The 26,657-nt window shown below is 31.6% G+C and overlaps 1 protein-coding gene and 2 long non-coding RNA genes across 12 annotated transcripts in view; 2 read left to right on the top strand and 1 right to left on the bottom strand.

Moving 5' to 3' along the window:
- Nucleotides 1-1,907: 1,907 nt before the first annotated feature.
- Nucleotides 1,908-20,778, bottom strand: LOC148679496 (uncharacterized). 4 transcript variants are annotated; one of them, XR_015945663.1, is made up of 15 exons: nt 20,718-20,778; nt 19,075-19,217; nt 18,554-18,640; nt 17,659-17,786; nt 17,511-17,564; nt 13,316-13,392; nt 13,026-13,106; nt 11,991-12,083; nt 11,439-11,762; nt 11,138-11,323; nt 10,938-10,971; nt 10,192-10,801; nt 8,782-8,880; nt 6,856-6,931; nt 1,908-2,690 (listed from the first exon to the last, which is right to left on the bottom strand). It is a non-coding gene; the product is annotated as an uncharacterized LOC148679496 (long non-coding RNA). The 4 variants fall into 4 exon arrangements; XR_015945662.1 differs by having other exon boundaries at nt 10,192-10,971; XR_015945661.1 differs by lacking the exon at nt 13,316-13,392 and having other exon boundaries at nt 10,192-11,762; nt 18,554-18,658.
- LOC147838328 (uncharacterized) lies at nt 13,330-19,204 on the top strand. The gene is made up of 7 exons (XR_015521616.2): nt 13,330-13,420; nt 13,778-13,829; nt 17,505-17,577; nt 17,691-17,761; nt 18,578-18,648; nt 18,723-18,789; nt 19,067-19,204. It is a non-coding gene; the product is annotated as an uncharacterized LOC147838328 (long non-coding RNA).
- Nucleotides 20,779-24,087: 3,309 nt separating the features above from the next.
- The window catches only part of zgc:173726, an 8,290-nt gene continuing 5,720 nt past the window's right edge, over nt 24,088-26,657 (top strand). For 2 of the 7 annotated variants that reach the window (XM_087302131.1, XM_087302134.1), the window contains exons 1-2: nt 24,096-24,345; nt 25,311-25,459. In XM_087302131.1, the coding sequence (XP_087158257.1) occupies nt 25,405-25,459 (55 nt within the window). In that variant the 5' untranslated portion in view covers nt 24,096-24,345; nt 25,311-25,404. 7 annotated transcript variants of the gene reach the window in all.

A 26,657-nucleotide genomic window follows, 5' to 3' on the forward strand; every position in this document is an offset into this window, starting at 1 on the left:
GTCACTTTGAGAAAAAGCGTGCCCATAGTGTGCCTAAAGCGCATCACTCCATGGGTTTATCAATTTCATTGCAATCGTGACACACCAACCTATCTGGCCCAGTTCAGGCCCAGTTATGAGTTATTAACTTGGCTGAGACTTGGCCCAGATATGGTCTGTGTTTGGCCCTTGTCTGGAAGCCAGATTTGGTCCAGTTATGTACCGTAATTCACTGCGGCATGTGGGCCAAGCAAAACCTGATTGTGTGGGCCAGAGCTGGGCCAGAGAAATTTTGCTATGTGGGAGGCTATTTAATTATTCTAAGATTTTAGACGACGGGTTAGTAATTATATTGTAGATGGTTAATTATATTCAAGTCAATGAAATAAAAACTTTTATAAATAAAATATGTTCGTAAGAATGTGGTGGACCAGTGAAAAGCAGCTGTAGTGTATACTGTTTAATAATCGATTTAAATTATGTCACAAATAAATAAATAAAAAGCGGCATTAATTCCCGCCCTCTCATGGTAGGTGTGCACATAGTGCGTACAGCCGTACGGCTGCAGGTGCCACTGTTAAGGTTTATCCCAGATAGCACACGTACGTCGCGGAGACGTCTTTGAAAGATCGTAACATCTGCTAAACATCGCATTCGATCGAACGTTTTCATTTGTTAAGGAGCCGTCTTCTTGACCTCTATACGCCGTCTATACGACGAATCTTGGACTCCTGAAATTACCGAGGCAAGCTGACAACAGACGCGACCATAGCAGCTTGAACTAGAATGAGGAAATGTCAATGTGTCAAATTAGTTTACTGTCAGAGATGTCACGACGCATGGGGTTTAAGGCAATGTCACTGATAATGTATTTAGCATTCATGACGTTCAAATTTTAAGCTTGATTATTTTTTTATGCCGGTTTTAGTACTGTCTAGTACTGCCAGTTTATTTTATGCACTGCTTCTTTAGTTAGAATAATGAAAACTGTATATGTTCACAGAATTAATAACTATTGAAACTTTTTTTAATAATTTAATTTATTTTCATAAGAAATAAAAATACAGTACAGCACACACACATCCAAACACACGAACACATTTTGGACCCATCATGCACACAGCCTTATATCTTTTTTTTTTAGAGTTTTGTTTTTGTTAGATTTCATGATCTATCAATAGGTTGAGTAATGTATATGCAAAAAAATAAATAAATAAAGAACAGCAGTACTCTTACCTGCTTTTTATTGGCCGACAGTGTTATTTTGCTAAAAGCATATACATATAGATACATATATATATATATATATATATATATATATATATATATATATATATATATATATATATAGTTGCCATTTCAAGTCCAATATACAAGCTTAATAATTTGAGTAACAATTCGGTTAAGGGTGATTAAAAAAAAATTGCCATTTAAAGCCGACCCATGCCATGGATTTAAAAAAGTGATGTACTACACAGACAACCCTTTTTCATATTTTGCTCAAAATAATTAAACCTCAAGTGAATAAGCCAAAACCAACAATTGCTAAATTAATTAACAAACAAACCTTGATAATGAAAAGGAAAAAGCCTTTTAAGAAAATGCACTATACAAACTAAATTCAATTTATACTGCCTCACAAAATTCACTAACCTTTGGCAGTTTATACATTGTTGCAAATGAAAAGATTATTTTAAATGATCATTGTGATAGACAATAAAATACTATTATTTACAAGAGAGAAAAAAAGTCTTACAAAATTATCCACAACATTGGCCAGTGAACACATATAATATACGACCGTGCACAGATGTATTTGGTGTTTGTATTGTATGTACAGATGTGCTAAATAAATCAAATTGATAAACATGACTTAACACTTTTTTAAAATGAAGTTAAGTAGAAAAGAACTTCCATTTAAGATCCACTTCAGATGTTGAGAATTTATTTTGCAGTACTGTTGTAAAAGCTGATAGCCATGATTGAAACATACACCAAGCTGCCATGAATGCATGCCCAAATTAATCTGCAGATAATTCAAAATCAAGCAGAACAGTTTGTACAAGTTGCTGACAAATTTTGACTTTCCCCATTTGTCATAACCAAATACAACATGTTATGCGATTGTGAGGTAAATAGTCACTCGAATTTGCATCAAAGGGATCATTGACACCAATTAAAATTATAATAATTTCAAGAAAGTTTTAATTCAAAATCATCCCATTTACAAGCTGCTGTTGATGCAACTTTGACATTGTCATGCCTCAACTGCACTTTTGTCATGTCAATTGATATAAAAATTGTGTGGCAAGTATGTTGTCACCTTTGATATTACTTTATACAGCATCACAATAATTATGCGCAACAGTCACAACTGCTTGACATTAGTTACTTACTGAAATGGTGCTGAATGACTTGTTTATTTACAATACATAAAACAACATGGCATTTTATACAATTATATTTTAAAATGTATTATTAGAAATTAAAATAAACGGTTCCAGCCTAAAACAATTAACTATTCATGTGTTTTAGGCAACTATTTACAAGCGTTTTGGTGGTGGAAAAGCCATCACCCAATAATTGACCCATAATTTCCAAGGTATTGGGGTGAGATGGTGGCATTTAATCCCTCCTTGAGTGAATCCTTTTCAATTGGTCAATGGTCCTCATTGGAAGTTTGCAGACCCCCCAAAAGTAGTCACTGGACCCTGATAAATAGACAAAAAAATTATTATAGACGGACTGTAACAATATACATTCTGGTAATAAGAGTTTCTACACAAACTTACTGTATTGTTTACTAGTCATAAGCAAATATTCAATGCAGCCAAGTACTAAAACCACATTCAAAATCTGTAAGATTGACATTTGAGTTTTTTTTTTTTTTTTTTATCTAAACAGGTTATGCAGCTTAATACAGTAAAGGGTCTGTATGAAAAACATTATTAAAACAAATTAATAAACCAAGGTGATTGCAGTAAAACTAATTATTATTATAATTATTATTATTATTATTTTTAATAAACAAATTTACAAAATGTACATGGCCTAAAGTGTAAACTGATATGAAAGTCTGTATTACAAAACTTATTTGGGCTGCATCATAGTTATGAGCAGAGCTTCTGTAGCAAGGCCATGTCTAGGGGGCCATTGTCTATAATTCACTTCTGCCGAGATCAGAGAACTTGAAAAACACAGTGAGATTCAGTATGGAAATCTCTCCATCCAAAATTCCTTAAACCTCAATGGACATAAGCTGAGATTTACAGCAGTTATCTGGGCAAATTATGTTGCAAAAAGCATAGAAAACAAAGGCTACAATTTTCATTTTGTCTCTTTTAAAGCATAGACGCAAAAAAATGGCACAACTAAAAAATGAGAAAAAGAAATGAAATACAAATAGTTTGTTACTGTACTTAAGTAGATTTGTTAGGTATCAGTACTTAATTATTTTGACAAATTTTTACTTTTACGCTTTACATTTTTACAAATACCTGTACTTTCTACTCATTACACATGTAAAACAGGTTTGTTACTTTTGTCTTGATGTGTTTTGTGACATGATTCATGTTACTTGTCATTACCCAATTTGAGCCCCTTGCTGATTCATCAATTTATCTTTTTGGTATAGCATACATGCGTGCCGTGCCTGCTTTCCTAACCTATGATCACGTACTGTATGCATGAAGTTTAGCATGAGAAATTCAAGGATGGCTAAGAAAGATGGAGACGGTGACAGAAATATGACTGAAGCCAATTACACCGGATCCATTTAGGTCAATCAGATCATAGGTAAATGAAGCACATTACCAGTTAAACCTGGCTTTTAAATGCTTGAGAAATTGTCCTTTTTCAGCTACTGTGTATGTACTGTACATGCTTTCTCTGATCTTTTAATCTAAAACTACAAAATAAATGTGCAATTTTCTGAACAAAAAATATAATTTATTTCCTTGATTTCTGATTAATTCCCACTTTCTAAATTTACACTCTTACAGTTTTAGCATTATACATATATACACTGTTGATTTTAAAAGTTTAAATATTTTAGAACATCGAAATTACTGTACGTGTATTTTTACGCATGCGATTATAATTCAAAGGATCAAGAATTTATCACACGGTAAAAAAGATAATTTAAAAAGTTTTAAAGGTTGTAATCGCACCTGTGCAGGATTGGGTATCATCTTAATTTTAGCGAAACGGGTTCTTATCAGTTCTGTATTCTGATTCCAATATTTTTTAGGGCATGGAAAAAAGGGAATACATAATTTTTTCATCTTTTATTCTAGCCACATTTATGCTACAGTAGAAACAGTAGGATGTAACTGTTAAAGGGAAACCTACACCATTGTATGCTGCTTTTTGCATTGAATAGATATAATAAATGTAAAATATCCACAGTACTCTGAAAAAACAAACACTTAAATCAAGGGAACTGCTAAAATCTGCTGCTGTTTGACTATGTTGCCTAGAATTCTGTCTTCACTGTTTGTCCTTTGGGTCAAAATTGGGTTGGCTTCATTAAACTTCGAAAAATAAACCAGGAAATTTATATTTAAGTCTTCAAATCTATTTAATCACAAAGAAACAACCATATCTTCATCACAAACTGAATGTTCATGTTTTCCCTCATCAGTGTGTAGCATTTCATCAGTGTTTACTCAGTGGTCAACACTCTTTTTTTGACTACAGTAAAGGGTGCATTTTTAATGCTAAAATGTACCTGAATAAGTGTGGAAGCTTTTTTAGCAAGACAGTATTCATAAATGTTGAAGCAGGATATTTGGTAACACTACACCATGAATCATTTATTAAACATGAGTTTAATGAATTTACTTTAAGCATGAACTCTACATTAATAACTGTTAGTATCAATTAATAAATAGTTACAAATGCTGTATTCTTGACTTAAGCCCCTTTCAGATTACACGATTTAGGCACGATTTTCTTGACGTAGGGTGTCGCAGGGAATCGGAAACGACAAATGGGCGTCGTGACAAGATTCAATCGTTTCTTCTCGTGAAATGTGGCATAGTTCAACCGATACCATGTCTGCGACCCTTCACGACATCGTCGCAGCAAGTCTAGCATGTTTAATTTTCCCCCATCTTCACGACGAGTTCAGTCACGTGGATGACAACACTGTGCAAATTTGGAGCTCATAATTTCTTGGTTATATCAGTGGGTGCTGCTGTTAATGCGCTGGTCAGGTAATCAAAAAATAGGCTGCATGCATATTTACAGCTTGCTTATGGGTGGGACACGGCTGGATAAGATCAATTATTGGTTGAACAAACTTCTAAAATATTAAGGTGTTTATAGCGGAAAGTGTTTATAGCGGACTTGTTTGGAAGCGCATGAACTCAAATGTTATTCATTATTCTTGTTTATTAATAACTGAACAAAGAATCATAAAAATTAAGTAAAAAAATATAGCAAACTAAATTAGTTTCAAAAATACATTTTTTCCAAGAAAAATATACAAATTACATTTTTGTTGTATCTCCACTACTCTACTATACAGATGGATGATTTATTTTGCTCAGAGGAAAGGATTTAAGGATTGCTTTAGTGTAATTGTATCACAAATCTCACTTATATATTTGCAAATTTTTAAAAATTTAATTATTTTAAAGATTGTGTACGAGTATATGATTTTTCTTTGCTGATTATGTGCTTTCAATAATCAATCTCTCTCGCGGCAAGTTCAGGCGAGGGATTGTTTATTAATAAACCCATGGCAGGAAAATATACATTTATGGTTTAAAGAAAATAGCTTAATATTAAAAAGCATGTAGCATAGCCAGAAAAGAGAATCTTTGTGTGCATCATAAAAACTGGGAAAGCCTTGTATTGTCAAAATAACGTGCAAAAAAAAAAAAAAAAAAAAAAAAAAACTGACTCTGCGTAACATTACAGAACAGACTGCAACTTTAGTGATCCCTGGTTTAGGGTATTTGTTTTCTGCTGTTAAAATGTTGGCGTTATTTGACCCATAAGTCAATAGGAGGGTAAATGCAAAAAAAAGAAGAAAAAAATAGTGAAATTTAAGGCAAAAGAAAAAAATGTTTCAGACTAAATTAAGTGTTAAATTTAAGAGTGTAAGAACATGACTGGCACCTGATGGTTGTGAGTTTGTGCCAAGACAATGGAGCAACATTTTAAGTGCTATTGGGATTGCAGAGCTTTAGTATTTGGCTACTTTCCTGCTGAAAATAGGCATTATCAGGTAAAAAAAATTTAAAAATGTAATGCAAGTTTTTTTTGTTGTTTTTTTTGTATAAATGTATATATGATGTGCAATATATTTACAAGCATGAAACTAAAACAGGTTATTAGAATCTTTTAACTTGTGTACATGTTTGAGGCCATCCTTCTTTACTTTTTTTTTTTTTTTTACTTTTTATACTTTACAAAAGTATAATCAATACTTCAAATTTTACCTGACATTTTTAACAGGAGAACTTGTACTTAAGTATGCATGTACTTTTGTTATCTCTGATATTTACTATGAACATACTATATGGAGACATATAAAATTTTTGGTTCAGAGTTCTTACATTTGATTCAACAACAAAAAAGCACAGTTTTTTTAATTTTTTACAGATATGTTTAGTCTTGATTTAGTCTATATTTATTTTAATTATTTCCAAATGTTACACACACACACACACACACACAATCTTTAATATAAGCCCAAAAAAAATAAATTGATTATTTCATACAACTCTGCAGCTCTAGTTCAAGAAATTTTCATACCCTTAACTGTAACATTTTAAGCCTTATATTGCACATTGAATATGACATTATGTAGCAAGTTATCACGTGATACTAAATCACACACACACACACACACACAAAAAAAAGTACCTGATGTCTGTGAAAGAGACTGGTTTTCGAAGAGCGTCTGGATGAAGGGACCACAGCTCAACATCAGAACAGAATTCTGCATGAGACAGGTAAGGATATATTTTTATGTTAATATACGCTAATTCAAAAAATTAAAATCAACTCTCTAGTACATGACCGTTCATTAATTAATGTTTCCATGAATTAAATGTAGGAATTTAGTACTTTTTATGCATTCACAACATTACCAATGATAGGGGAAACATACTTAAGAAACTTAATCAAAAACACCTGAAAAAAATAATAATACAATCAACAAATAATATTTTTCCTGATATCGGAAATTTGCACCCCTAAAATTATTCAAATTATTTGGATATTAAAGATAAACAAATCACATAAAACAATAACCTTTTATATTACACACAAATAAATAATTAATACTGCTTTTGAAGAATGTCCACTTAACATTACGAGAAAAAAACCTGAACATTTATTTGGTAAATGTAATAGTTTTGTACTCACTGTAGCACGTTTCAAGGGTCATTGTAATAATGACATTCTAATATTATGTACAGTGAGTGATGACTTTTCACACTACCAAAAATGTGACAGAACAGCTGAAGAGTTAACAGTAGTAAAGAAATACGTAGAGAATGTGGTGTATGGCATGTAGTTTTTTTATGGACAGATTATTCATTAGTGAAAAACTAGGCCATAATAATAATAATAATAATAATAATAATGTTGAAAACAGGAATAATACAAAACAACAAAAACATTAGGGTTTCAGCGCTTCACACTTGAACCACTAATAATAATAATATTAATAATAGGATTAAATAAAAATACATATATTTAACAAATTAATTAATTTCTAACAATTTAGACATTTATATTATACAGGACATTTCTGTTACCCTGCTCAAGTCTGGGTGAGGGTGACACGTAGTGAGGCGATTACGTCACATCACCAACGGCAGTTAGCAAACAGATGACAGAGAGCATCCTCAACGTTTATTTATTTTTATTTTTTTTACAATAGTTGGCTTTTTAGCTTAAGAATATTCTGTAAATACATTAATTTGTACATACAATCCTGTTCGATCTTGTTCATTCGTGGTTATTCGTTTGTTTACATATTTACGTTTTTTTCCATTGTTTATTCGGTTAAGCTTAAGGTTCATTTGTCGGTTGTTGGTAAGTATTAGTTTTATTAACGTTAAATGTCAGCCTTCCGACACAAGATTACTTATGTGCCATCTATTCAAGGATTTTGTTGTACCGTAAAACCATGATTATTAGCGCATTTATTAAAAAGTACTTAACGTTACCTGAAAAGCTTAAAATGCGTATCTATTAAAAAAAACAGAAAAACTATGATTACGATGGCATAACTACATCAACCATTTTTATTAAATATGTATTTACTTGTTTATCTATAGTAAACCATGGTAAATAATCGAAATGACGTGGCCCAACTGCAGGCCGGAGCGGGAAAATACTGATTTGTTTGGTCCAACAGCGATGAGAAAAGTAACGCGTGAACGCTGTTGAATGCTTAAGGACGAAACTACGGTCTTTATTAACATGCCATGATTACAGACTCGCTCGAAGGAGTAGGGTCCTGCAAAGTTTGCACAACTTTCAAAAGCAAGCTTATAAATGTTAGTTTTGACAAGTCATTTCAACATATTAAAATATTTTTGTTAGTGGAAAAACTAGTGATCAGCGACAAATACAGATGAAAACGGCTTATAATATAAGCGTGATCAGCATTTACCATTTTCCCATTCAACAATTTTTACGAACACTGCGTTTACCTATAAAATATATAATTTTCTCCGCAATACCGCATTCCCTGCTTTAACATTACCTCACGTTAGGACCGCACACATTTACTATGTAGGATAAATATGCCATGAAACAAAAAGTAAATTACTTTACCTGTAAAAAGCCGTGGCGTGAAGCTCGTGGAAGTGGTTAATCTTCTTCTTAACATTGGCGTTTGGCATACAGATTTATAGAAAGGCGTATTACTGCCACCTGTTGATAAGGATATGCTTTAAAGTCATGATCATAAACTACTCTCGAGCCATTTAAGTTCTATTATATAAAACAGTGTCAACGATTTAAATATCAAATTAAATCCAAATTAAATTAAATATATTATCCTGTAGCCATTCGCCTAAAACATTAAACAAATAAATCTCCTGGGAACTTTCCTCAAGATCAGCGAACAGTAACAAATCTTTGAATATAGAACAATCTTCCTGTTTTAAAAGAAAAAAAAAACTCATTCCATGACTTATATTAAGAATAACATTAGTAACAATTGTTAGGAGATTTTTTTTATCTGCATAGTTTAGAATACATAACCCTCCCTAGACCTCTGGTTTCAAACCCCACAACTCAACCCATATCTTAGTAAAAAATAATAAAAATAAATAAATAAATAAATAAATAGGTTGATCTTAACTTCCTTCAAATTTTGTTATGATAACAATTTGTCTCCTGCAGTAAAGGGTTCACCAAGAAATGAAAATTAACTCAGTATTTACTCTCCCTCAAATTTCAAGTTTACATCTTTTTGTTGGACACAGAAAAAGTTATTTTGAAAAAAGCTGAAAACCTGTAACCATAGATTTCTATGGCAGGAAAACAAATACAAACGAAGGCAATGGTTACAATTTTCCAGCTTTCTTCAAACTATCGTTTTTTGTAATCAACCTAAGAAATAACATCATACAGGTTAAAAAAAGTGAATGGTGAGTAAATGGTAATAAAATTGTAATTTCTAGCATAACTGTAACTTTAAATTTTGGGCAAGATAAAAAACAAAAAAAAACTTTTAATTTTAAAGAATAGCAGAATATAGGCATTCTTAAGGAGTTTAGTTCTTATTTAAACAAATTTTACTCCATAAAAGTGATTACACATTTATTTAGCTTTGTTATATTATTTCTAGGCATTATAAGAACGACGAAACTGACCTTACCAATTTATCTCTTTTCTAATTACAGAGTTTTCCTGACAACTACATCAAAAGCTCACACACTCAATATTAAGGTATGTGTAATTTGTCTTTAAGAAAGTAGTTCCAAATTCCAATCTTGGGGATCCATAACATTGCATATTCTGGTTGTCTATCATCTATTAATCTCCATTTAATTTAACAAGCTTAAATTTTATAATGAGTTCAATTACATGTAAAAGCTATATCCAGAGTATGTGATGTAAGGATCTACAAATACTGCATTTGAAAAGCACTGTATGTAGTTGGCTTTGCACGTTAGGGCAATGCATTTTTTTGTGTGTTAATATCTCAGAGCCATGGATTGCAAAAAACAGTCTTACTGGACACTGCGAAGAAAAGCCAAAGCCAAGGTGGACAAACAGCTTCAATCAATGGATATGTTATCAGCATCACCGTTGAGGGATGAGTATGATGGCACAGATACAAGCAGCACTGTTGAAGATGATACTGACTTCATGGACTGTTTGTCTTATGTCGATGCACCTGAATGCAGCAACACCATGGCAAGTGCATCATTCATTAGTCTATCTGACTCAGAGTCGGACTCTGATGCAGATACTGAATTGCATTCAAGTTCTCTTAACGACGACTTGGCAAGTTGGGCAACAGAAAACAAAATAACACACGTGGCACTAAATTCCTTACTCAGCATCCTTCGAAATCATAATCTGAGTCTTCCTAAAGATGCAAGGATGTTATTAGGAACAGTGCGTTCAAAAAAAGAAATGCAAAATAAAGCTGGTGGCCAGTACTACCATTTTGGTTTACTGGAATCCATTTCAGGGGTCCTCTATGACAACAAGGACATTTTGAGGAACACAACAGATTTGAAGCTCCAGGTGAGCATTGATGGTCTTCCTTTATACAAAAGTTCATCAACTCAATTCTGGCCCATTCTTGGCAAAGTACAAAACTTGGTGCAGGAGGAGCCTGTAACAATAGGGTTATTTTGTGGTGACAGCAAACCAAGCTCCCTGGACGAATACCTCAAAGACTTTATCTCTGAAATCAAAGAGTTAGGAAATGGATTTGAATTTGAAGGACTGAAGTTAACAGTCAAGCTTACCTCTATGATCTGTGATGCACCTGCACGTGCATTTCTGAAAAAAGTGAAAGGCCATGCAGGTTACCATGGATGTGAAAAGTGCATACAGGATGGTGTGTACCTGGAGAACAGGATGACATTTCCTAGAACTGACATGCCTCTAAGAAATGATGAGAGCTTTAGAAATAAGACTGACATAGACCACCACCATGGCACCTCACCTCTGGAGGAAACCTCCCTGGACATGGTTTCTGGATTCCCCCTTGACTACATGCACCTTGTGTGCCTTGGTGTCATGAGGCGGCTTCTACACCTTTGGCTTCGACTGGGCCCTCTAACTTGCAGGCTGTCAGGATTTCAAGCATCTGTGCTGTCAGAACGGTTAGTCAGTGCCCAGAAGAACGTGCCTGTAGAATTTGCACGCAAACCAAGAGCAGTCAGAGAAATAGATCGATGGAAGGCAACTGAGTTTAGGCAATTCTTACTGTACACAGGCCCTGTGATGCTAAAAGACCTGCTCACCACTGAAGCATACAAAAACTTCCTGCTGCTTTTTGTGGGAATCTTCATCCTTTGCAATGACAGCCTAATTGGTGATCACATTGACTATGCCAATGATATTCTCCGACTGTTTGTGACACACTTTGGACAGCTATACGGTCCAAAATTTCTGTCTTATAACGTCCACTGTCTTGTCCATCTGGCAGAAGATGCAAAACACCATGGTGTCCTTGACAATTTCAGTGCGTTCATTTACGAGAATCACCTTAACAAGCTGAAGAAACTTCTACGAAAACCTTCATGTCCGTTAAGTCAAGTCGTGAGAAGGTTCTCAGAACTGCACACCTGTAACAAAAAAAGAGACAAAAACAAGGCACCAGTGCTCAGAAAACCGCATGCTGCTGGCCCTCTACCGGAGTCATTTGTTGGAGCTTCACAGTTCAAAGAACTACAAACAGAGTCATACACTCTGAAATTGGACCAGGCAAACCGTTTTGTCTACATTAATGGAAAGGTTTCAAAGCTAGAAAACATATTTTCAGAAAATGATGACATTTACGTGACCTACACTACCTTCAGCAAACATGAACTCTTTTTTGACTATCCCCTTCCATCCTCCGCACTTGGCATCTACCAAGTTGATGTCATCTCAGGACCAGTCCAGCTCTGCAAAATTGAGAACATTGAGGCAAAAGCTTTCCTAGTCCCTTGCGGCAGTTATTTTGTTTCAGTTCCACTTTTACACACAAAATAATTCCCTATACCAATTTTTTTTTTTACCTTTTTTTATTTTAATATATACTGTATAGTGCAGTGTGTATAATCATCATGCAAGATGATATTTATTCAAGAGCATTTTGTAAATTCCAAACTTCACTCACAACTATAACCAATATATATTTTTATACGAAGGCAAGAAGTGAAAAACGCTTTATTTAAATGTGTACTATTATTTAGCAAGTTATTAAAATTGACAATTATTAAAAAGGATGCAATGCTAATCAAATGCTAAAAAATGCTACATAAAATGATAAGTCCGAAAACAATGGTTCAAAAATGTTTATATAGTCATTACTTTTTCATTACAATTTTGAATTTCTTTACACAAGTTCTTGCATTAGGTAACTCTTTATTTTGATGGTCCATTTAAGTATTAGTAGACTGTCTGCTCAGTATCTGTTGATACTGCTCCTTCAACAGACATTTAACTGGCTATAAGAAACTTTGCAAGTACATGTCAACTTACACTAACCCTAACCCCAACTTAACAGTCTGCTTATAATCTTCTGAAAATTAGTTGACATGTAGAGAACTTAAATTCAACTAACTGACTAATGAAATACAGTGTGACTTACATTGTACTTTTTTCACTTCCAGTCTTGACGGACAATTATATAACAATTATAAATGATTAATACAAAAATACTAGTGGTTAAGATTGATGTTTGGAATTGGTAAAATGTGCTTAAAAATACAATCTAAATATTAACTTGCATAATAATTTTGCACAAAATGTAGTTTGTGTATTTGCACAAAAACAACTCAAATTTAATTATTCAACGTTATGGGGGCCTAGGTTCTTGCAGTTTTAAAAAAACAAAAATGTACCTCTTGGTGGAGCTCCTTCATGAAGAAAGTACCGGATCTGTAGCAAAGTTTTAGTACTCAGAGGGTCACTCATGGTAGCCTCTATACAAAAAGATAGACAGGATATTGAAGAGTGTCCGGTTGATGGAGGCACCACAACCAGAAAAAGGTTGGACCAAGCATCAGGCCAGAATTCCACATGAGTTGGGTAAGCAGGATGAGACACATTGTAAATAAACATTACACAAAGATTAAAATCAGTAATTCGTGATGTTCCATAGACTAATACTTTCATGAATTTAGTTACATACTTTGTTTCTTTCAGCATCTTTTGACAAGATTTCCCAAAAATGGATACAATCTTGGTACACTTCCAATATCTCTGAATCTGAAATATTTGCAAAAAAAAATCCCAAGTAAGTTGCCAAAGTACACGTTGCTTTTAAATGTAAATTCAAAAGCAAAAGAACAGCAACATTTAGTATTTTTAAGTAACAAAGATAAATATATTTAATTATAATCTTGAATTCAGCGTTAGTTTTCACATCACAATCCCATTTTAAAATCAGGTATATTTAGTTTCAAATGTATCAAATGTACAATCATAACTTGAAGATTACATTCTAAGGAATAGCCACAAATAACTTTAATTTGCTAATTAGAAGCAACAACACCTAAGCTTTAAAAATCTGTGTAGTAAAAAGTAATATGTTTATGTGAGATATAACATCTATAAATCAGTTTTAACAGCATTTGTTCATGACCACCAACAGATTGCGGAAAAGCAACAGCAGGCCTGTTTTGAGACCTTCTCCACGTGTCAAGGTAACTGGCTCTTCATGAATACTACAAACTGTAATAGCTGTAATCTCACAGCATTCATAACAACTCAAAAGACCAGGACAGGCTGGTTCAAGTTTTTGATGGCTGAATAGGCATCACAGACCTACAGTTACTACACTGTTATAAGTAAAAACTGAACTGAACTTAAACACTAAAACTGAACTACCCTGATCCAGCTACTATGACCACTTATGTGAAGCTGCTTTGACACAATCTACATTGTAAAAGCGCTATACAAATAAAGCTGAATTGAATTTAATTAAATGTAATATTCTGATCATATTTTTTACATTTAACCTATTCCAATCTTAGCTAACAATAAATATAAATACATTCCTTTTCTTAAAGCATCTTATACAGGAATTTTTAATGATGCTGAAAAAAAAACTTTGAGATTCAGATTTTATTACAATACATGTTTACTAGATAGATTATACTTGTGTTCAGCTTAAATTGCAATTCAAAGGCTTAACTAAGTTAATTAGGCAATTAGGGTAATTAGGTAAGTCATTGAATAACAGTGGTATGTTTTGTAGACAATTGAAAAAAAAAAAGCTTACCGCTTATTGCTAATATGATTGACCTTAAACGTGTTTAAAAAAAAATCAAAGTAATATATATATATATATATATATATATATATATATATATATATATATATATATATATATATATATATATATTTATATATTAGCCCAAAAAAAACTAATGACTTTTATCAGAAGAAAAAATATTATATGAAATACTGTGAAAAAATCCTTGTTCTGTTAAACATCATTTAGCAAATATTTAGCAATTAGCAATTATTTAGCATTTAGCAATTATTAGCCCCCCTTTGAATTTTTGTTCAATTGTAACAGATTCAGGAAATTTTCACAGTACGTCTGATGTTTTTTCTACTAGAAAAAAAGTATTATTTGTTTTATTTCAGCTACAATAAAAGCAGTTATTAATTTTTTTAAAAACCACTATGAGGACAAAATTATTAGCCCCTTTAATCTATATTTTTCTGATAGTCTGCAGAACAAACCATCACTATACAATAACTTGCCTAATTACCCTAACCTGCCTAGTTAATCAAATTAACCTAGATAAGCCTTTAAATGTCACTTTAAGCTATATAGAAGTGTCTTGATATCCCGTCAAATATTATGGACTGTCATCATGGCAAAGATAAAATAACTCAGTAAACAGAGATGAGTTATTAAAACTATTATGTTTAGAAATGTGTGGAAAAAAATCTCTCCATTAAATAGAAACTGGGGAGAAAAATAAACAGAGGCAAAAAATTCAGGGGGGCTTATAATTCTGACTTCAACTGTATATACACATACAGGGCTTGACATTAACAAACAAACAGGGCTTTTGGTGATGAAAAGTTAATGTCAAGCCCTGTATTTATATGTATGTATATATACAGTTGAAGTCAGAATTATTAGCCCCTGAATTATTCGCCCCCCTGTTTATTTTTTTTCCCAATTACTATTTAACAGAGATATTTTTTCAACACATTTCTAAACATAATAATTTTAATAACTCATCTCTAATAACTGATTTATTTTATTTTTGCCATGATGACGGTAAATAATATTTGACTAGATATATTTCAAGACACTTCTATACAGCTTAAAGTGACATTTAAAGGCTTAACTAGGTTAATTAGGTTAACTAGGCAGGTTGGGGTAATTAGTCAAGTTATTGTATAACAATGGTTTGTTCTGTAGACATTCAAGAAAAAAATTAGCTTAAAGGGCTATTAATTTTGTCCTTAAAATGGTGTTTAAAAAATAACTCCTTTTATTGTAGCCAAAATAAAACAAATTATACTTTTTCCAAAAGAAAAAAGAAAAAAAATTCAGGGGGGGGGGGCTAATAATTCTGACTTCAACTGTATATGTATATACACACACGTGTATGTATGTATGTATGTATGTATGTGTGTATGTATGTATATATATATATATATATATATATATATATATATATATATATATATATATATATATATACATACATACATACATACATACATACATATATATATATATATATATATATATATATATATATATACATACATACATATATATATATACATATACATATATATATATATATATATATATATATATATATATATATATATATATGTACATATATATATATATAAAGAGTTCAGATGCAAAAATCTCGTGTCGTCTGAATTTTTGTTCTAAAATTTACATTTTTCTCAGGACCCTATGTTTGTGTTAATTTATTTCACTTTAAAGTCTATGAAAATAACATATTATTTGCCCTAAAAGTGGATTTACTGAACATACACACAGAAGCTAGAGAAAAATGTCCACTTTAGGTGAAAATATAGAAATATATATAGGGTCCCAAAATCCAGGTGTGAAAAACTTGTTGCATCTTTCCCAAAAAGACTCATGACTGTATTACATCAAAAGAGTGCTTCTACTAAATACTGAGCAAATGGTCTGAATACTTAGGACCATGTGATATTTCAGTTTTTAATTTTTAATAAATCTGCAAAAATATAAAAAATTAAAATCTGTTTTGCTGTCAATATGAGGGGCTGTGTGTACATTGATTAAAAATATATATTTATATTATATTTAAATTATATAAATATATTTTTATGGTCCCAAAAAAAAGAAACAGATTTAACCCACAATTAAAAACAAAAAATATATATTATATGGCTAGGAGAAAATGCAACACTAGTTCTTTTTTTAATTGAGGTGAGAAACGCTCATAGGAAGATTGAAGTCACAAAAAATGGCTGAGAAGAAAATATTATTCTGAAATAAGATTGCAATAATTAAGGTGAATAGTTAGGTTTAAATCATTATGAAACCCAGCTCGCCAGTGCCAACACAAATACAATGTGTCAGCTTCTGTGTCAAAACGACAAAATTTGACTTAATGTATCAATTGCACCCACGTAAAAATAATCACAAGCAGGAGTGTTGCAAAATACACTGAGACATTTATAGGCATAGGTTAGGAGCTAAAAGGACATGCACCATGCCATTTGTATCGGTTTAAAGAAGTTTTTAGTGTTTATTTTAAGTTAAGTTTCCATCCATCTTGAAAAATTCCTCTGATTGATCATTAGAACAGTTAGGTTTAAAAGCATCAGGAACCCTAGAGTCACCAGCAAGTACAATGTGTCAGCTTGTGTCAAAGAATGATACGATGAATGACACAATTGGATACAATGTGTCTAAGTGTACCCACTGAAAAATAACCACAAGCTGAAATAGACCGAGACCATTGTAGGTATAGGTTGAGAACTGATCTAGAAGGACCAGCACCACTTCCTCTTGTAACTCTTAAAATATATTATGTTCCAGAATCTGGCAGTAAGTTATCAGAGTTCATTTAAGTCCATCTCTCATATTCTTACATTTTAATCTATTTATTGTTAGTACCAGCAAAAGCCATGACTCCCTGTCAATAGAATAAATATATGACCAGATATTGACTTGCATAATAATTATGCACAAACTGTATGTTCCATGATGTGCTTATTCTGTCCAAAATTGCATGCCTCTTTAAAGACTGAATCTTCATTGAACCAGGTATTTGAAATTGAAAATGTCGTCTAACTTTTCATAATTCCAAAGAAAATAATTGCAGTTCTATCTCCAGAAGTACCTGTGAGGTTCTGCCAGGAAGTGGAGCCACAGGACACTTGGGATAAACCTCAACCTGAAAAATCAAGGTAAAAAAATGAAATGTATAATAATAAATCAATCAGTATTTTAAATAAGAAATCAGAAGGACAATTGGTGCACATACTCACACTACTTCAACATTTTCTGTACAACCCAACAGAGGACACGTTTTCTATGCTCAGGCATTTCAAACGAGACAGAGCACCACATAAGTTGTTTGTCTCACTTCAGGTAAATACTTCAGCATTTCATTTGGCTGTATTGTTAAAGAAATGTCCAGACTGTAAAACTAAAGCTGTATGTTAGACCAGACTGTAAAACTAAAGCTAAATAACAAACAAGAGAACACAATTTAGTTATAACAGTAGAAAAAGTACCATCTTAATGTCAAGAAAGATCATGCCCATATTGGAATCTGTTGCATTTAGATATATGCAAATTAAATATATGTCATACAAGTTCCTATTTGGATTTTACAAAAAAAAAAAAAAAAAAATATATATATATATATATATATATATATATATATATATATATATATATATATATATATATATATATATATGCAATATACAATTTGAAATATTGCAAATATGGCTGGGCTGCTTCATATATAAAAATTGCTCAGCATATACGAGTAAACCCCTTTTGAATATGAATAATGTTATCTATTTTTCAGTGAATAGAGTATATATTTTGGTTAAATAAACAAATGTTTATAGAGTTAAAGAGTTTTATTAAACAATTATATCCATTAAAGTAAGAGTTTGGTCACCTAAATACTTATATATGCTTGATTAAAACATTACAATTAACAAAAATAAAAAAAATATTAAATTATACAGAGAAAATCCTAAACACATTTATTGCAATTATATATATATATATATATATATATATATATATATATATATATATATATATATATATTTTTTTTTTTTTTTTTTTTTTTGTATATATACATATTTTTATATATTTTGTATATATTGTATATATACATACATACAAAAAAATACAACTTACCAACTTGACCTTTCTCAACACCAGCTTTTCCAGTGAGCATGTCTGATGGAAATGAGCAAGAGGATGCTTTGGGGACCACACATTGAGCTATTGGGGTACAACAACCTTCATTAGAGCAAACACAGCAAATTAGTGTGTAATTAATAACATGGTAATGTTACATTTTCAGTACAATCCCTTAGAAGTCACAACCTCTGAACTGAAAACCTCAAGTACCCACCAGGCTAGAGCAAAGAGTAAGTCATTTGTATTTTTTAATAGACAGTTACTTCTCATGAATAATTATTATTATGTTTTATACATGTGAAGCTGTGAATTACTCCACTTACACCAATGTTAACAATTAACATGTTAAAACTAATCTTTGCATTTAAAATCAAATTGTGACTAATAATTATGACAGTCTTATAATTCTAACATTTTTAAAAAACTTTAATGTGAATATACTGTAGATTAACATTAGATAATGTTGAGGTAACCATAAACTGAAGTATTAAAAAAATTTGCTTGCAGGGACCTACCTACTGTGTTGAGCTGTGCAGAGGGCAATATTGGAGAAGCTTAATGAGCTGGACATGAAGATTAACCATCTAACTTCAGTGGTCCAGTCTCTTGCTTCGGCCAAGTGTTCAAATGGTGGTGGACATTGAGGATTACATCTTTCCTATTGAAACAATGGAAGACCTTGAACAACTGGAAAAGGCAATTAGCCGAAAATCCAATGATGGAAAAGATGGTACGAATATTTAGGATTTTACAGCTGTTGTGAAGTAAATCATGTCTATTACATGGCCGGTTTCACAGACAACACTTAATTTGCACTAACATACCTTACAAAATCTCATTGCCATCGTTCTGTTATAAGATGCACTCCAGTATTGTTTTCTTGAATTTTTTCACATGCATTTTTATAAAAGCAGTTTTAACATCTTACATTAAGAATTAGGCTCATCCCTGTCTGTAAAACTGGGCCATAATGCACTGACTGTAAAGATTTAATATCATCTTTTATTTTTAAGATAAAGAGGTTATCCATCAGAGGAGGACAAACTCTAAAAATTTAGAGTTATGGCGTATTTGCTCCAAAGTGTTCGTTCCAGTAGCCAAACAGCTCAACTGGTGTGGAGGAGAAAAAAAGAGGACTAAAAAACACAAATATTGGGACACTTGTGATAGGTACGTCAAATGTCTTACAATGAACAGTTTAGGCAATCATTTTAAAGATGGAACTGTCATTACATCTTTATAAGCTTATATGAGCTAGCACATGCTGTTCAAATATTGTAAAATTATGTTTAATACACAAGAGTGTTTTAGAACTGTTGATTCTTGTATAGGGCTGGGCGATTAAACATTACATCAAAACTTTGATTAATTTAACACTTCACTTCCTTTCCAAATATTGAATCATTGTTATTTTCAAAGTATTATCTTTTGTACTTAATCAAATTGCATTTATTTATTTCAATTCATTTAATTTTTACATATCAGTTTTTGTTTTACTTTCAGTTTAAAAACTTGTATATCTTGGAAATTAGGAAATAATAATAAAGCGTAAAAAGTACATCATAATGTGAAAAAATGTGTGCGCTTCACTTTACGAAAAGAGAGCTATATACATGTTATGTGCTAATTGGAAAACATAAAAAAATATCAGTCGATTTGATTATTAATATACGCTGAAGAAACGTGGGTAATGCTTGACACATTAGGTCATACAACAATCAAAAATAAAACAAACTATTGCTTTTAATGATCTGTAATGCCTCTGAATATTAATCACAATGCCTGCGATCGCTTGAGCTTTGCTGAGGTAAAAATGTGGAACCTAAGCATTGGTGTTAGAATCACCACGTGGGGAATTATTTCGGTTATGGATAGGTTATTTATTAATCTCCCAGCCCTACTGTATATGTGCACTTTTACAATATGCATTCTTTTACATCCAATTTGTCGTATGATCTCTAAGAAATTTAAAGAACAGATTCTTCGAAATTGAAAAGGCACTATTAATCCACTTGATGCTCAGTCAGTCATCGCAACATGTTTAAACCTAGCTTTGTTCGTTTAAATAAAGTTATTACCTTATTAAATTTACTAAAACAAAACGGAATAAATATATTACTGACCACACATATCCATAACAATGAATCAGACTACGTACCTCAGTTTTCCTGCGGGGACTGGCGGCGACGAAGTTCCACGTGCTCACTGTGATGCTCTTTAGGAAACCATGCGCACTTGCGCAATGATGAAGTTTCGAACACAAAAGAGTCGGTTCCTCGAATTTGACCACTTGTCCAAGTACATACTAATGCAAGTACTGTTGTTGGTGTTCTTTTTTTTATTTATTTTATGAGGACGTTGTGGTTATCTTATAATAAATAGGCGGACTTAAGCTTTTGCACCTCTATTTAACATTAATTCTTTGAAGCAATGTTTTCATTTATTTGAGAGTAACATCTGAAGAATATTATATTGATTACATGAGAACGGTGAATCATTATCGGATAGCAAAGTCTAAAAATATTTACAATCTAAGTATTATTTCAAAATCACTGGAAATTAACAGCAACCAATCAAAAGTAGGCTAAAATAGTGTTGAAACTGGTGTTAACAGATCATTAACAAAATACATAGATTGTTCAGCTTGATTTAATGATAAAAAATGTATATGATTTAAAATACTATTAAATAAAAAAATGCTGTTTTTTTTTGTTTGATTTGCAATTTGTCAGTTTATTATAGGTAATTATTTTTTATAATTTATTATTTCTATTGAAAAAAAAGTTTTTTTAAGAAGGTATTTCATTTATTATAATTTGTATCAGTTATCTATAAATTAAACAAGATGAACGAATAGCAATTAAGGATTGAGAAGTGAAGACCGCTTATATTCAGCTAAACCAAACAGACAAAACACAAACTGTTAAAAAATAAATATTCAAGAGTAATGTCTTATTATTAACTGCATAACCAAACATAAAACAGTAGATTGGCTTATTTTTTTTAATTGATTTTCCTGTAAAAACAAAATCATCCATCGTGCCAGCATAGTTCCATTTTGATTCCTTTATGTCGTTTGAACAAGGACATGCTTTCTAAATCTATTTTCAGCACTGAAATCGCGCGTCTGATGGGCATTTTACTTTGTGAACTTTGTTCAGAAAAATGCTTGAAGAAAGAGACACTGTGTGGATATTTATAAAGATAAAATGCTTATTGTAATGTAGTGGCTACTCCACTGCATTTTACATTACAACCACCCTGGGGTTTCTCAAAATCATTGGACAAATGAGACAGTTAAATGTAATTTCAGAATTAAAACACAGAATTGCCGTTATATCGTCCAGCGATTTGTTTCTCGTTTCAGCGAACATTCGCAAGCATAGTCGCAAAATCACAATAATCTTGTGTGGTTCTTAAGTTTGTTTATTACGATCAAATAATTTTCAAAGCAGTTTCTAAATTCAGTTCTAATTTCCAGCAAACGAATAAATTAGGAAAATCAATGCAATATGGTCAAAAATGAGATTTATATTCAAGCACACATGCTTCCTATGCGACACGCGATGCTTGACCTCTGTAAATCCCGACAGGTGAACGAATAAACAAAACATATTCATAAATACATAGAGAATATATGACAACAAATATATAACAAATAATAATAATAGTAATAATAATAATACGATAACAACACTAAACAAATGTGGTCATGAAAAAAATTAAGAGCACTCGGAGGTGAAGGCTGAAAAACGAATTTTTAGACATATCCTTTTTCCTTCTTCTTCTTCTTATTAGATTTTTAATTATTATTATTATTATGCAATCAAATGCAATAATTGTGATGGTGTGTATTAATTTTGGTTGGTAAAATAACTTTTTTTATTCTTTAACAGGTGCAGCTGAGGAACCCCGTGCTTCCGTCTTCAACAAGGCAGAAACAGAAAACATTTTAAAGACTTCCTCCGCTTGGCCCCAGAAAGAATGGACTCTTAAGCGACTTGATCACTTTAAATGTGTTTTGTTTGGTTCTGAAAAATATAAATTATAATACATTCTAATATAATATAATATAAAATAATATAATTTAATGTATAAAATAAAATTATATAATATAATATATTCTAATATAATATAAAATAATAAAATATATAATATAAAATAATATAATATATTCTAATATAATATAAAATAATATTATAAATATATAATATAAAATAATATATTATAATATTAAATAATATATTCTAATATAATACAATATAGTATAAAATAATGTAATATAATATAACATGAAATAATATAATATATTCTAATATAATATAATACAATATAATATAAATTATAAAATAATCTAATATAAAATAATCTAATTTAATATAAAATATTGTAATATAATATAATATAATTTAATATAAAATAATATCATATAAAATAATTTTATATAATATAATATAATATAATATAATATAATATAATATAATATAATATAATATAATACATTTCCCAGTGATGGGTTGCGGCTGGAAGGGCATCCGCGTAAAACATATGCTGGATAGATTGGTGTTGCATACCTGTGGCGACCCCAGATTAATAAAGGGATCAAGCCGAAAAGAAAATGAATGATTGAATGAATGAATGCATGATTGAATAATAAAATTCTACAAATGATTCCTTAGCCGTTGTGTCATTTCATTTTGAGTGAAAAATACTTGAGCTTATCATCTATGTGTAGACGGATGTATAATCAGTGTAACTGCAACTGTTATTTATAGCCGTTTTCATGAGGGGATGTCTAAATAAAAATAATAAAAAAACGACGTCTATGCTACATAAATAAGATGTCTCACAGATATAACATTCTAATAATGAACATCTGCGATGCATCGCATAGACGTTGTTTGAATGTCTGACAAGGACGTCTATACGACGTTTTCCCGATGAGCAAACGACCTAAATAAGACGTCTCCCAGATGAAACCGCGGATGTCCAGCAGACGTCTCTGCGACGCATGTGTGCTATCTGGGATATTATTGTAGTGCTTTATCATTTTGCCTCATAAAACAATTTTTATACTATAATTATGCAAAATATCAAAACACAACGCTTGTTTTGTGTGTATAATATTGAATTCTCTCATACATCTTCATCGACTGTAATCATGTTCAGTCTTTTATTAAGTATAATTTGTGGAAAGAGAAGCTTTACATGTTCAAGAGATGCAAACATTTATTTCAACTTCTCTTTCTTCAGCTATATTGTTTCTCCCACTATAGCATATACCATTAGTCATTTTTTGGTCAATTTTTATCAGTCATATTTATATTTTGCTGACTTTTGTTTTTGTGCGTCATGAAGATTTACTTATTAATTTGATTAAGTGCGCTTGTAACAACATTTTAAACGCCTAATAAACAGTATTTCACCACATATATGAGATGTTTACCAACAGAGGATGCGAATGTTTGTTATTTGAAGATTTAATAAAAGTGTAGTGAGGAAAAGTTAAATTGGCGCTTTTTTTTCCCAATTCCCCGTTGTTCCCGCCTCAACGTGATGACGTCAGCGCGACGCGTTCATTCAGCGTCGAGTCTTCAGAGCTGAGGTGGGTCTCATGCTTTTTCTCGTGTTTACTCAGCAATAAAACACACTTTTATTTATTTTAGTTTATTAAAGCGACAATCTGCGACTAGTTTCTGCACTGAGTTCACCTCTATCTGTGTGTCTGCTGCTGACCAAAACAACATAGGCAGCGAGGTGCTCTGAGAGGAACATATGCGCTAAGTGTTTGTGTTTTCCTAAGCGAAGTTTTTTTTAACTGTTGTAATGCCACAAACTATTATGTTGCGGATGTATTTGGGAATTTAGTGCTGCAGATATTCTGTTTGGCAGTAAAAATTGTTGATTTATTTGCTCGTCATTTAAAGTTTTTTAATTGTTTGTACATTTGTACATAACATAAACACGTGTTTAGCAAATAGAGGTAAAGTTGGTTTTATATTTGCACTTTCGTTCATTTAGAAGTCTCTATATTGTTATCATGTTACTTTGAATATTCGATCGAAATAGCATGCAGGTGTGACTTCAAAACAACATTAACACTATCTATTTGACTGTGAACAATGTTGTACTTTGTTGTCAATTGCTGCTAACATAACTTCCCTATTTAGAATTGGCAAAGAATACTTTTCTGAAATTATATTAAGGAGAATGTCTGAATAAATGAATATAAAACCAACTTAACCTCTATGTTTAGCAAAGATGTTGCAGATGCTAAGAATTTAAACTATAAAGATTTGTTTAAAAAAGTTAATAAGCTAAATACCATTAACTCATTAAATAAACACACTACTTAAAATATGGCTAGACATAATTCCATTATTTTATATATGAAGTAAACGCATTTAAAGAGATATTCATCAAAGTATTACGATGAAAATGCGATATTATATACTATTTATCATATATTAATGTTAAAAATCTTATCTAAACTGTCTCGTTTATTTGTGGTTTCATTGTATTTATTTTTTATGAACTGTTTTATGAGATAGTGTTTGTTTCTTATATGGCGTTACATAAAAATATTCAACATTTGTCTTGAGATCTATAAATTAAGTTAATTTTATTACTTTAAGAGTGTTATGTGAATTATGTGATCACCTATTGTATTACATAAATTATATAAATGAATTGTTATAAATGAAACAGTTTAAACGAATGAGTAAATGAATCTCTGTTTTCTCTTTTGCAGATCGTCCCGTCAGTCTACAAGTGAAGACGAGCATCAGACCATCAGGAAGAAGACAAATCTGCAAAGACAGAGTTTGTTAAAGGACAGTGAGAAGATGAGTGATCCAGAACCCTGCAGAATTAAACAGGAAGAGACTGAAGAACTAATAGGTTTGTGTTTATTCATTACTCACTGAAATATATTTGTTCACGCAGCACGTTAACGCGGATAATGGCCCACCACTTATATATATGCGTTAACGTGCTGCATAAATGCGAGACTCTTATCGGGCGATTAAAAAGTATCCCCGTTAAAGTTGGGTTGGGAGCTGGGTCTATTCTATGAAAGCTATGATGACTTTCACCGTGATATTTTAGCTCAGATGTATACCGGTGAGCTGTCTGAGAAAAAAGTGCCCTTCTGAATCAAATCAGCAGGATTTCTGACTAACTGCAGTTCGGCAGTTTCACTTTCAAACTTTCACACAAACAAAAAAAAAATCCGGATTTCGTGATGTGTGTGCGTGTGTGTGTGTGCGGTCCTTTACTGATAGCCGCATGTGTGAAACTTGTCAGAAAATAAGGCGAAAAGTCCTACATGACGATAATAGTTTGATTGCGGTGTTTACTACAGTAATGCCACTAATATCTGCATCCTCCACATGCCTTAAGTCCATCTTTTTAGTTCAGTTGTGACTTTAGTCTGATGAAGTTAATCAAAAATCTGTTTACATGGTAGACTCTTAATCAGAGTATTGTCTTAATCATAATAAAATTGTATTAAAGAATTGTTGCCCATGTAAACATACTCAATGTTTGACACAATGTCAGGACTCTGTGAATTTGGCTTTGTGACCAGAATTTTCTGTATGTAAATACATCAAAAGCAAGTATGAAATGGCTGTTTGGAGCTTATAAAGGCCTACAGTTCAATATTCATGTTTAACTAAATGAACAGTCAGTAAACACAAGTACTTCTTATTGAACATCATTTATTTTCATCACCAATTATCAGAGTAGAGCAGTTCTGCAAGAAGTTTGTGGTCCATTTTGGAAACAGGAGATGAGCCTCTGGTCTGATGCGCCACCTGGCTTGAGAAACCCGTTCTAAAATACTTATATTTAGTAATTATTTGGATAGCACACATGTTTTGAATTCCTTCATTAGAATTAAAATCTAGATTAATCTTGATTAAAAAAGTTATCTCTGCCCACCTGTTTTATTATATATATATATATATATATATATATATATATATATATATATATATATATATATAATATGAACAATTCATTTTTTCAACATTTAAAAAAAATTAAGTTTCGGTAAAAAAGCTAAAGAGTTTCTTGGTTTTTTGTGTAGGCTTAT

The sequence above is a fragment of the Danio rerio genome, chromosome 22 (assembly GCF_052040795.2).
Source record: "Danio rerio strain M-AB ecotype USA chromosome 22, GRCz13ab, whole genome shotgun sequence".
Classification (NCBI taxonomy): Eukaryota; Metazoa; Chordata; class Actinopteri; order Cypriniformes; family Danionidae; genus Danio; species Danio rerio.